The sequence below is a fragment of the Cricetulus griseus genome, chromosome 2, assembly GCF_003668045.3.
Source record: "Cricetulus griseus strain 17A/GY chromosome 2, alternate assembly CriGri-PICRH-1.0, whole genome shotgun sequence".
Lineage (NCBI taxonomy): Eukaryota > Metazoa > Chordata > Mammalia > Rodentia > Cricetidae > Cricetulus > Cricetulus griseus.
Genome location: NC_048595.1, coordinates 361,190,079 through 361,203,424, shown reverse-complemented (window position 1 = coordinate 361,203,424; position 13,346 = coordinate 361,190,079). Strand labels below are relative to the sequence as shown.

Here is a 13,346-nt window from a genome sequence, read left to right as displayed (position 1 = left end):
AGGACTTGTCATGAAGCCTGAGGCTGTTTAGAGCCTGCTGCACCATGCATGGGTATGCTATACTGGTCATGAGGACAGAACATGGACAGCTTTTGTTTTGATGAATGTGAGACACAAGTCAATTTACTCCTTGAGAAACCAATTTGGAATTCTAGGCCACACGAGTCAATAGGAACAAGAATACAAATGCATTGCTTGCACTTCACCTGGTTGTGTTTGATGTCTTCAGCGGGCGCACCATATGAATTCCTATACAAAGTTGAGACTCCAGTGTTTTGAGCTAAAAGCAAAAGGGAAACAAAGTTATTAGCAATACAAGCCAGGTTCCAAGTATGGAAGGATGGCTACTGAGGCAGGTTCTTGACCTTGTACAGCTTTGTTTGTCATGGACCATTCCAAGTGGAAGGGCATCTTTGTCCCCAAAACTGCTTTTACATATTCAGGAAGAAGAGGAAACCATGCTATAAACTTCCATGGCCTCTCAGCTTATTATAATAATGTTTGCATCATGAACGGGGTCAGGGGGGTGAGGTTAACAGATGGTTGGTCATCTTGCAAGTTTTCTTGCCCTCTTTCCTGGTTAAAAAAAAAAACAAAAACACAAGATCACAAAAGCTTGTCACCTGTGCTGAGCATGCAGGAGCTTGATCAGTGGCTTAGTTTTTAGCTGGAGAATGACAAGAATATAATTTCTAATTTGAGTGCACACAAATACTTGGTCATCTCTCAGACAGTTTACTCGACAAGGCCTAAAGGCCATGCAGACGGCACCATCTTAACACCCCTTGCTCATCTGGTGGTGGAGGGGATGAGGAGCTTGCTTCAGAAGCCTGTTAGGTACAAAGTCCAATCTGTCCTCATACCTGTCTCTAGGTTGGGGCGGGGGAGATATCCTGCTTCTAGGGGAGGTTCCCATTTCCTCAAATGGCACCTTGGAGGTACATGCCACAGGCCAGATGAATTGTACTGTTCTCACCTCTGCTGAGGGGTCATGGCTTAAGAAAGTTCTGGAAAATGCTACTTGTCTAGGTCACTAGAACGCACACACACACACACACACACACACACACACACAAACACACACACAACCCCCTTTTAAAATATCGCTGGTTTCCAGGATCTGAGGATAATGAATTTTTCACACCACCTACCTTCTTAAGCTCAAAAGCACACCAGATCAGAAGGGCTTATCATGTTTAATTTCCTACCACTCACTGCTATTATTATTGCCCCAAAGGCACACAGTAGCTGTATAGTTAAACTCTTGGAAGACAGTGTTTAGGAAGTGAGGGTGAGCTTTCTATTTACCTCCTGTGTGTGTTGCATGCACCTGGAAGTGTGGGTGTGTGTATCCTTGCTCACACATGGTCCAGGAGGACAGAGTAGAATATTAGTTGTTGTCCACTCTTGCCCTCCACCTTATTATTTTGTCACTCACATGGAGGCTCACAATCTTGGCTCAACAGGCAGGAGATGAAACACTCCATATCTGCCTGCCTCTGCCTCTGCCTCTGCCTCTCTGATGCTGGGGTTATAGGCACAGGCAGCTATGCCCAGCTCCTCACCTGAGTGTGTGAGATTCACACTCAGGCCCTCATGCTTGCAAAGCACACTGAGTAATTTCTCCACCCACTCTTTTCAGTTTTCTATCACTCTGCTACCCTCTGTGAATAAACATACATTGCACCTATCTCTATCATCCTTACTCTCTTCGGGATCACTGAATCTTCCTAGTGGACTCAACTTCCTGCCTGCCCTGTCTTCACCAGTCTTCCACAGCCAGGGGAATCATTGTGTCTTATGGGCTGCATTATGTCACTCTCTCTGCTTGGTCATACTTGGGTGCTGAAGTTGCACATGATCTGCCCATAACCCCACTTCCCACCATGTTTCTCAACCATTCTCTCTTGTTATGGACTCTTAGCCCCACCCTGCTCCCCTTTGATCTATTGAATGAGTCAAGTTCGTATGCCCTCAGGGAGATTGTACCTGCAAATCTTCCTTTATCCCAGATTCTGGGATCTGGTTGGTGTCCAGTTACCAGCTGAGATGTCTTCCTGTTGCCCGTAGCATGTGAAGTTACCTTCTCTACCCAGCCTCCTCTGTCTCAGTATCTGTTTGGTCCCACATCATATGCAGCATCGTGTGAGGTTACCTTATGGGAGAGCTTATTCTGTTGCTGACCTTGTTTATTGCCAGTCTCTGTTTAGTAGAGCAGAGGCCCCATAAAAACAGACAAGCACGTTTGATCCCTTCTGCCTGTGTGCCTCTGGGATGGGGCCTGATCTCAGTGGATCTTCGCAGAGCAAGAGACATAATTACTAAATGAGGGAATGAAGGCACGAATCTTGGAAATCCATGTACCTGTTTTATGTAAAGGTGCTGATAAAAATGTCACGTCAAGGTCAAGGTGGAAGGCTGGCTTGCCATTATTTGGAATAATGTATTTTCAGGGGTGGGGACATATGTGCAACTACAATCTTAGCCTCTCTTCATGTTGTGTTGTTTGTTTTCTCAGTAGGAGATGGTTTTTTTGGAAGTTCTGCCCTCAGCTCTTTGGCTCACTTGCCTGTGTAGAAAAAACTGGTTGAGAGTGAACTCCATTCGCAGGCATAGGAAGCCTCTAGGATGCTCTTCATAGAGAAGTGCCTTGCTTTTTTGTGTCATTCCCTAAACACTCGATTTCTAACGGAGAGGATTAGAATGGCTTTAAAAGGCATTCGAGAGGCATTGACCAGAACGGCAGGCGTCACCGGATGAAAAGGGAAATTCAGGCGGAAAGGTGAAGCCCCCAGATAAACCTAAAAGTTAGACACAAAGAGGTTCCTAGGCAATCGCAGCTGCAGAACTAGAGAACTAGCTGCCAGTGTCTGGCATGCTTGAGCGCACAGCTGACGTTGGGATTCTCAGGGCCCCTGCTCAGCAGAAACACAAGGGGAGACGGTATTCTCAGAGATGTGACAGAAGCTGGAAAGGGTTGCGGAAGAGAACAGTGGGAAGGCTGGGATGAAAACCCACAGGGTCTGGATTTCTAAGATCCAAGCTAGAGAATGAGCACAGTGAGGGGCTGTGCCTACCGCAAGCAAGCGTCCCAATGTGGCCATTGAGGGCAGGTGGCCCATCCTTTCCCATAGTAGCCAACCTCTCCCCACTGGGGAATGGCAGGGCATCACTGGTTCCCCAGGACCAAGGAAGGTGGAAACATTTGAGTTTTTTTCCCACCAAACTCTACCACACCTTGGGTTTAATCTTAACTGAGAAAAAAAATATAGTGGTAACAAAACTTTTCTATTCCAGTGTGACATGTTGCGTGCTACTGTGGCTCGGCTGGTGACTTAATTCACACCACTGACGGGAGGTAATAATCACTACCGTCAGAATCATTACCAAGACCTCCACCTCATCCTTGCCAGCACTGCTGCTCCACCATGGCCAGCGTATCCACTCTCACCACACTCATCACTCCACCCTCAGCAGTACTGACACGTTCACCTCTGCCCTGAACACCCCCATCAGGGAGCTGGACCTCCACCTTCTATATTGTTTCCACCACCCTCACTGCTGCCACTGATAACAACCAGCTTTTATATAAATACCCGTTGACTTGAGAAGAATGGTTCTTGTATAAACAAATTCAGTAAAGAGCTCAGTTTCCTTCTAGGTTGGCTACATGACTGATAGCATTGTTTTGAACTGAATTTTCAAGTAAGTCAGAGTTAAGCTGTTTGAGCTCCAAGTGGGTTTAAAGAATTCCATACATCTCAATAGCAGAGTTGTCAAGATCTTGGCCATTTCCTAGGCAGGAGGACTCTCAGGCACGTGAGACATCTTACGTTTTATTTTACTGTGTGCAAACTCATGCATCGCTAGAATTATTTCAGCATAAACATATTGCTGTTAAAGTCCTTTGGGATGATTCTGTGGGGTAGAGAGTTGAAAAGCAACACTAAACCCAAATGATAGTAATACAATCAATCTTACAATTACTCTTGTAACTATAATCTCAATCTGTCATCCCAGATTCTGGTGCTGTGGCTACCTGGGGCAATAATAATTACAAACTTGACTGGTCAGATGAATTTGCTGTCATTACTAATTCAAGCTAATCAGTATGAATTAGATTCTCCCCTGGGCGCCTCTAGGCTTGGGACTCAGATTCTCAACTTTCTTGGTCCATATTCAATGATGGCTAGAACAACATTCACAGGGCAGGGGGAAAAACAGTGAAAGAGAAGGATTGGTTATGGTGGTGAAATGAATTCATCTCTCCCATTCAGGATCGAGGCTGACATGTGGGGTCTGCACATGGAGGCAGATGTGGTCTTGGGGCTGCAGGAAGGACATATATCTTTAGCACATGTTTCTTTATGCAGCTGTGCAGGGTTAACACAGAACACACTGCTGCTGGGGTAAATACATTTGTTATTGCAAAAATTTATCTTATCTGCCCTGGGTTTGGGAGACATTTAATAAATCATCCAATTTGTCTGCTTCTGCTTCCCTGCAGGTCTGTGCATAAATAACATCAGAGACCCAGGCCCCGCATTTTGGAGCTTGTGCTGATGAGAGCATCTGTGTCTCCTTAGGGTTATACCCTTTGCACCCCAGTTTTATCAAAGGTATGACCACCTGATCTCCCCTTCAAGGCCCATTACTTGTAGTCTATTTACATCTTTGTCTCCACATGGCCAGGAATTGTGTTGGTTCCCTGTTACAATCGTGTGGTTCTGAGAGTCTAGTTTTGAAGATCTAAGCCCCCTACAGGAGCCTTCCAGGTCCTACTTTCTGTGTCCCATCCCTATACCTGTGTTCTTAGAGAAACTGTCAGGAGGGGAGTGTATGCAGACCTTGAAGACAGTTGTAAATTCCCAAGGAAAACTGTACAAAGGACATGGGGCGTTAAGGCCACACCTACTTATTGGCCAGGTGAGCAAGGCATTCTGGGAAGGGAACTAGCAGGCACCAAGAGTATCAGCTTTGGCTTCCCCAAGGTCCCAGCTGATGGGATGGAAAAAGGATGGTTCTGACTGGGATGGGGATGAAGACAAAAGCTCATCCATTCTCTGGCAGCTTCATGGGCATGGCTATGTAAGAGATCGGCATCACGGTAAGAGAAGAAAACGTGGGTAGCCTTGTCTTCTCCTCCCATTCGGGGCACTATCAAGGTCTCCCATGCTCTGACAGTCTCCAGGCCCTCAGCACTGGTCCTGGTCAAGTGCATGACTGTGCTCACCTGTCATGGCATCTTTTCTGGAAGTGTGTTCTCCTTTAGTTCCATGGTAAGTGGCATTGTTGCCAGTGGACTCATAGTCCGTTTTCCTTTCTTTGAGGCTGATCATTTCCCGAGGTGAAGCTGGGGCACTTGCTATATAAAGAAAAGAGAAAGGCTTTTGTCTGTTGTCTCACTCCATGGCATGCATGGCTTTTCCCATAATCACGTCACCTCACAGACACACATGGTCCAACCTATGTCAGTATGATATGTGGGTCATTTGTTTTTTATTTTGACTTCTTTTGATGTTTGCGTTTACCACCTTCCCTCAGCCCTTTGTGACGGCTGCTTTATCATAAAAGGGACAGTTTGACTTGGCGGTGGGCAGTTGAGGATTACACCCTGGATCATCCTCCTTGAGTCGAAATGGTGGAGAAATGACCTTCCCTAGGTGTACATAAGCTCTTTATTAAGGAGACTTGTCTTCTGAGCTCTTTTTCCTTCTCTCCCCCTTCGCCCTCACTTTATTTTTTAATTAGATACGCTTCAAAGGAGCTGTTACAGTTTGAGCATCCCTAATTTGAAAACCCTAAGTACAAACACTTTGAAATCTGAAACTTTCTGAGCATTGACATGACAACCGAAGTGGAAAATTCCACACACCCTACTTCATAACGTGGGCTGCAGTCAAAGCACCCCAAATACTGTAGTTTTTTTTTTTTATACAATTGACCCCAGGCTGTGTGAAAGTTCTATAGGGAACATGAATGCATTTTGTGTTTAGACTTGTGTTCTCTGCTCAGTGTCTCCACGACATAAGTGAAATTTACTCCAAACTAAAATAAAATTACTTAAAAATGAGAAACCACAAACATTTCTGGTCTTAGCCATTTGAATTAAGGATATTAGGCCCATGTTGACACCGAAGAGTCCCCGATGGAAAGAAATACAATGTGATTTCAACCCAGAGTTTCCCAGAGGCTGCCTTATGTAAGACAGAAGAACATCTCCCAAGAAGGGAATTTGTGGGCTGAAATCACATCACCCCCATGGGGGACTTTTGGGGTTAAAAACCACATCACCCACCAGGCTCTGCTCCAGGTAGCCTGGGATAGGCAGCAAGAACATTTTTGTTCCTGACAAGGCATTTTGGCTTCAGCTCTTGGAGTGATCATGTCAATAATGTCTCGTGCACCCCTTACATTTCAGTTGCTTGTTGATTGCTGGACACAAGGAATGGACCTCACCATGGCCATGCTCCTAGTTCTACAAGAGATGGGTTGTAATTACAGGAAGGACTCCCTGGGGGGAATTCCATGTTTTTAAAGTAAGCTGGCACCAGAAACAGGGGAACCACAGTTAACGGGATGGCTTTGTAGCAACTCAACAGTGAGCCCGCACAGAGGTGTGGGAAGACGAAGAAAATAGTGTTAGTGCTACAGGGGTGTGGGCCAGGCCTGTTCCCACCATGAAGGGGGCATCATGTGCAGTTTGAAGACCTCAGCCCCTGTGTGCTTTTATCTTCCATTTTCCTCTGACTTCCTAAACCCCAGGGCATCGTTCCATAATCTTGATTTACCCAGAGATCTGCCCAAGGATCTGGTGATTCTCCACATAACCCTTAACCTTGCTGGTTTGAATTTTCCCCAGAAAGCCCTTGGAGTCCACTCTTAACAAGCAGACCTGGTGATGACTAAGGCTGCACTTCTTTTTTTTAACAGCTGACTGTTAACATGAAGCCATCTTTGCTAGTGTCTAAGCCACCTTTCCAGCCATGCCTCAGTTTACCTTTTAGAGCATCTCTCGAATCCTGTGCAGGGTTCCTCAGCTCCAGCACACAGGATTTGCTTCCCCCCCCCCCCAATGAGCCTCTTTCCACCCTGTGAGCCATTGGATTCTGTCAAACTTAATCAACTCTGTACAAATCCCAGTGCCAGACATTGCAGGATGCAGGGATGTGAACTGTGCCCTGTTTGATAAACTTGGGGCATCCCAGTAGAGTAGGGAAATAGATATACAGATACATGAGAATCTGAGTTGGAAGGATTTGGGAGAAGTCACATCCAAACGTGGGGGAAGTAAGTAGAGGTGCTGTTTGGCTGTCCGTAAAGAGTCTCACTACACATCCCAACCTGATCAAAATGAAACAAAGGCTCACTGCTCAGCTCTTGAGGTACCTGGAGGTTTCCAATCCCAACTACCCATCAGAAAGAATTTCCCAAATTCCTAAAACATAGATGCTTGAACTCCGTACAACACCAGTTGGGTCAAAGCACCCAGTGGGAATCCATGGGCATTGGACATGATCACCTGCAGTGTCTCTCCTGGTCACAAGAGAAATCTTAGTGCTCTGACTCAAGGGTGCATTTCCTTGCTGCACAGGGACTCTGGCTCTACACAGAGGGATCCGGGGCTGATGAAGGCGGAGAACAGAGTAGGACTGGGATGCTGTCCATTTCAGGCTGGATGAGAGACCCGGGACACAGCAAAGGGGCTCTGCATTTTATACATCTTTAGGATCCTGAGCTTAAAGGAGAATTATTTTGGGAACGACTCAGGCTCCAACAAGCCCCAGCTCGGTTGTACTCAGTCCATTCTGTCCCCTTCTTGTCAGCTGCGGTGTGGTGGTGGTGGGGGGTCTCACTTACTTCCACAACACCCCGTTTCTCTCTCTACTGCTCAACATTTCTCTTCTGGGAGAATCCTTCCTTTGTTCTTGTTCCTCTGTTCCTGGCTATCCTTGCACAGAACCTGGCCATTTAGGAGTTAGTGCTATCAATCAAGAAGACACAGGATTTTGGAGCCTTTTGACCAAAGCGTCTAAAATGAGAGCCTAATACTGCACAGATGGTGACATTTATTAAGCTACATGGAGTGTGTAATTATCTCCTGAGACCTTGAACGCGGTGATGCCCCCAGTCTTTAGTAAATCAGGGTTAAGCTCCAGGAAATACCAAATCATGCGAACAAATGTTTAGTAGGTGTCTTGATGTGCCTGGCCCAGGAAATGCCACGGCAAAGCACTTGTGGAATGGCTCCCCCAGGGTGGCCTTTGCCTTCGGACTACAGGCATGGCTCTTCCACACCCCAACACCTTCCCATCTACTCTATCCCTACAGCTTCCTGACTCTGGTTGGTTGAGTGTAGCTCTTAGTGGGGTAGTGCCACCCTCCTTGTGTGTCCTAGGTGTTCTTTAAGCTTTAAAAATTGTAGAATTTAAAAGTATGTGTCCGCTTCTGTGCTTCCCAGTGATGGGGGTCCCTCCCTCTCATCTATGCTTGGATCAAATGTCCCAAGTGACAACTACACCTTGAATACACAGACTTTCAGGGAACATGGAGAGGGTAATTGATTTCATTCAAAATTCCCCTTTTTGTCCCTGCTTTTTCCCTCAACCCTATGACAGTAAATCTGATGTAAAGTTTAAGGACAGTCATCCTCAGGGACACAAAAGTCATGTTGATGGGCAGATTTTCTGCCCAACCCTCCAAAATGCTGTTTCAGAGAACAGGACTTCCTCAGTGGGGGTTGGGGTCAAGGCAGGGAAGAGAAAGCTGCCACAAATAAGAGCCTAGACATCAGGGTATGCGTGGGGACATCTGATTATTTAGTCTTCAGTCATTACACAATCCAAGAAATAACCATTCAGACAGGGAAAGATAAGCTTAAAACCCTATACTTGGAGGAAGGGAACAATAGGATGCTTATGGTACTAAGATTTCCATCTCATCTCTGGGCTTACTCAGAATGACTGGAAAAATCATATGAAGTATTCTAGAAATGAACCGAGATCAAAATTTAAGTGCTAGGGAATTAGGCAAAATGAGGGAAAAATTACAAGTAGAAGTTGACCGTGATACAAATGTATTGATGGTTCATAGTTTATAATAAGTGAGCTGGGTAAGGGATAGTTAGAAGCACTTACGTAACTGTGACGTGTGAAGTCTTTCCTGCTTCCTTTAGACTCCTTCCTTATTGAGAGAATGAGGGCATCCCATAGGCAGGAAGCAAGCTCATCTGAGATTGGTTCCCAGTCTGTGTGTAGCCAATGGAGCTGCCACCATAACAACACATGCCCACACACTACCAGACAGCTGTTCTCAGTGTGGTGTCTAGATGAGTGGGCAGGCGTGAGTCCCTTGGCTCAGAAAGAAACCAAGTCCTGGGCTGGTCCTTACCTGAGCGGTTGTTGGGAGACACACGCACAGGAGAGATGGAGGGTGTGCGGGAGGAGGAGTAGGGCCTTTGTCGATCCCTCTCAATGGTTGAAGATGAGGCTACAAAGTGATACTGTGACCATCCATCCTGCAAAAGACAGCGTACTCCTATTAACCAGAGAAGGCAGGGTGATGCTTCACCTCCTGACTCTGCAGAGTTCCAGGCGTCTGAATTTGCAGAGCATTTCTGCAGGTGTCAGAAGAGATTACAGAGCCCCGCACATCACCAAGCCTTAACCCAGAGCAGTGGGAATTGAGGACACACCTCTTCCTCCAGCCTGGCCCTGGCAGGTGGGCCATTTGTGTCTGCCCCCCCAACACAAATATTGAATAATGGTTTCTGTGTCAACTTGTTTTGGCCATGTGCATTTTTAAAGGCAAATACACTGCTCAGAATGTCAGACAGCTCCAATTGTCTATCTTTGCCTGCTTTCTCTCCATTCCCATTCACTACTGAACCTTTCTCAAGTGTTACTTTCTTATACCCAGGACAGATCTGCAAACAACAGTATCCCAAGGCAGCATTGTACCATATCATTTATCCCCTTTACATCATTTCCAACCTCTTCCTGTGTCACAGAAGCCCAACACTCCTGACTCAGGACCTCAAGGCTCTGGTAAGACACTGGATGGATGGTGCATTCCCTGGCAATCTTGGGAATTCCACTTCCGATCAGAGCATCCTCAAAATGTTTCCCACCACATCTTCCCTAGCCTTCCTCTGTCTGGTCTTCATGGGAGATGCATATATACCATTTTATTAGAAGACCCATACAAACACATTATGGGTCATTTATGAATTCATAGAGAACAAGGAAGAAAATTAAAATAGCTGATGACTTAAGTCCTCCCAACTACAGAGTTAACATGTTAACTCTTGTTAACATGTCATAGGCCTTCCTTCCAGTCTTTATTCTTTAATTCAATTGTATGTCTATCAAAGTACTGTCCCAAGTAGTGCTGGCATAGCAAGAAAGAACAATGGGCACTCGCCCTGCTGTTAATTCCCTCTTCATGGAGACAACTCTTTTAGTTTGTCTCTTTAAAAAATAATATTTAGATTTCAAAAAAAATTTGATGTTCTATGGGGAATCATTGCAAATATTAATAGATGGAAATTAAGAACAAAATTCATACTCACTTCAATCTTTGTTTATGGCTTTGTTTATCTGATTTTGATAATTCCTGTTCTTACTCATGGGATAAAGCCAGGACTAGAAGTAGGATCATTTGAAAGAGGTTACCTAACACCCTGGGTAAGTGACTGTGAGGCAAGATTGTAGTAACAGTTCCAAGAGCTGGATTATATATTTCATGGAGAAAGAAGGTAGTGAGGCTACTCTAAGTAAAAAAAGGAAGCAAGTTAAAGATGCTGCTATTAAAAGTGAATTTCTTATACTTGGGAGAAAAAACAGCAGTTAGAAGAGAGTGCTAGTGTGGCTGCATTGTGAAATTCGGTCAAGGAAGCACTTTGAAGAGTTGACACTATTGGGATTATGTGGAGCCAGTCACTAAATGTGGCTTCTGAGTCAAGGAAAAAGAGATGTGAAGACAAATGGAACAGTTGCTGTGACTGAGGGGTGATCAAGGGTATAGGAAGACACAAAGCCTTCTGGCCTGAGTGTTGGGAATGGAAGACAGCTTATAGACTAAGAGCAGAAGCAGTGGCTCTGGAGGGAGGCAGCGAGCACATCAGCAACTGACTCAGATGGAGATCTTGGGGGAGAAGTGGAATGTTTGAATCTCTGTTGGAAGATCTGAAGCCTTGGCCACACAGAAAAATTGTGCTTCATGATGTGTTTCTGCTGTGATCCACTGGGGCTGGAGGTGCTGCTCCTGAAAAGAATTAAGAGAGAAGCAGTTTCCGAAGGAAAACCAAGACTGCTTTGGGAGGATGTTGGATTAGAGATGCCTGAAAGACATGGTTGCAAGATAAAGAATCAAGCAGAATCTCCAAATCTGTCTCAGGAGCAAGATCAGAGGTAACGTTCTGGTGTTCACAACACAGATATTATCCCAGGCAAGAGAACAGAAAGAACCAGGAGGGCGAATGTAAATTAAGAAAAACATAAAGCAGAGGCTAAGAGAGCCCAGGGATGCTCCAGTAGTCAGAGTCAAAGCAGCTTCGAAGGAGGCTGAGAGGAACCAAACTGAACATCTGGGTGGAGGTGGAGACAGCTGCAACATCAGGCAAGGAAAGAGGAGTAAAAGGATAAGAGAAGACCGAGTAAATGGCATGGATGAGCACCCCCACTGTTCTCAAGAGAGGTGGAAACCACTGTGTTGGGGACAGAAGTACTTTGAGAAGTTTGGTAAAGTCTAACCCAGGTGGGCTCAGAGGACAATATGAATTTATAGGGAAGACTAAATGTGGACAGCTCCTGGAAAATTTCTAGAATTGAGGGAAGCAGCAAAATGGGGCTTGGAGAAAGTGAGGGATGGAGAGATGCTTTACAAGATGGACTGGAAGTCACTCTGGCATTCTGTGTGCTGATGGGAATAACAGCATCCAAGACAAAGAAGCTGGTGACTAGGGGCGGGCATTAGAGGATGGTATAGGACTGGTAGTATGCAGTGCACCAAGACATTGCTGGCCAGGAGGAAAGGGTGAGGAGACAGGCTATCCAGACAAGAGATAGGGAAGTGGGGAGATTCAGGCACATGAGGGTGAAAATCTCCCCTCTTGGTTTTGCATGTTTTCTCAATAGAAATGAGGTTATTAGCCTAAAGCAAGGAATATAGTTTAGACAATAGGAGAAGAGACAGGAGGGGGTTGAAAACGGGAAGTGTGTGTGGTGGGGGCTCAGTTCAGAGCTAAGTGGGAAGCAGGGGGCTTCCCACTGAAGAGAAGGTTCAGTGCATGCCACACAAAGCAAGCATGAGGACTGGAGTTCAGATCCCCAGCACTCATGGAAATGCTGAGCAGATGTGTTGGTCCACCTGTGACCCCAGACCTCCAGAAATGAAATTAAATCCCCAGAACACTCTGGCAGCTAGACTGGTGAACTCTGGGCTGAACTGGGAAAGGGAAGAAACCCTGTTCAATCTATAAAGCATAGAGCGATCAGAGAAGAATCCTATACACATGCATACCACACACATACACACATGTAACACACATATACACACTTCATACATGTATACATACAAGTGCATGTGTGCCTGCATGTACACACACACACACACACACACACACACACACACACACACACACTATACAAACAACAACCATGGATGAGAGGTGATTTTTCCCTTCTTCTCTCTCATTCAGTGAAACAGGAATCTTGCAACAGTCAAGCTGTAGAACTTTGATATGGCTGCATCTGAAAAAGCCTGGATGGGACATTGAGACTTCTATTCTGGCTGGGTGGTGCACCTTTAATCCCAGCACTTAGGAGGCAGAGGCAGGTGGATCTCTGTGAGTTCGAGACCAGCCTGGTTTACAAGAGCTAGTTCCCGGACAGCCTCCAAAGCCACAGAAAAACCCTGTCTTGAAAAACCATTCTATTCTGATGGCACATGCATACAAATGTCTTAGCCTGGTGTCATACTGGATACTAGAGACCAGTGTGCAGCTGAACCAGGTGCAGATGGATCACAGCTGTGTACAAGAACAAATTCTGGCTCATTAGCTACTGTGAAGCCTCACTGCTCCCCACATCCTTTACTGTTTAAAGTTTTGATCATTTGATTCTTTGTGTTCTAAATAAGCTCAGAAAATAAAGACATATTTTTGAGGGGAATATTACTGCTAACTGAACATGATCCCACTAGCCATGTGCACACTTATAATCTAGCTGGCAGTGAACTATCATTTACTAACTTGTGGTTGTCACTTATAAAGACTTAAAACTGGTTTAAACAAATACATAACTCTGGGAGATCTTTTTGTTTATCATTTGTATCTTTGCTCACTA

At 45.4% G+C, this 13,346-nt stretch overlaps 1 protein-coding gene across 2 annotated transcripts in view; it reads right to left on the bottom strand.

Annotated features, from left to right (window-relative positions):
* Nucleotides 1-13,346, bottom strand: part of Ctnnd2 (catenin delta 2) — a 654,324-nt gene that overhangs the window by 4,861 nt on the left and 636,117 nt on the right. For both annotated transcript variants that reach the window (XM_035439156.1, XM_035439157.1), the window contains 3 exons: nucleotides 9,391-9,517; nucleotides 5,234-5,365; nucleotides 207-280 (listed from right to left, as the gene is read on the bottom strand). In XM_035439156.1, the coding sequence (XP_035295047.1) occupies nucleotides 207-280; nucleotides 5,234-5,365; nucleotides 9,391-9,517 (333 nt within the window). The remainder of the gene's footprint in view (nucleotides 1-206; nucleotides 281-5,233; nucleotides 5,366-9,390; nucleotides 9,518-13,346) is intronic.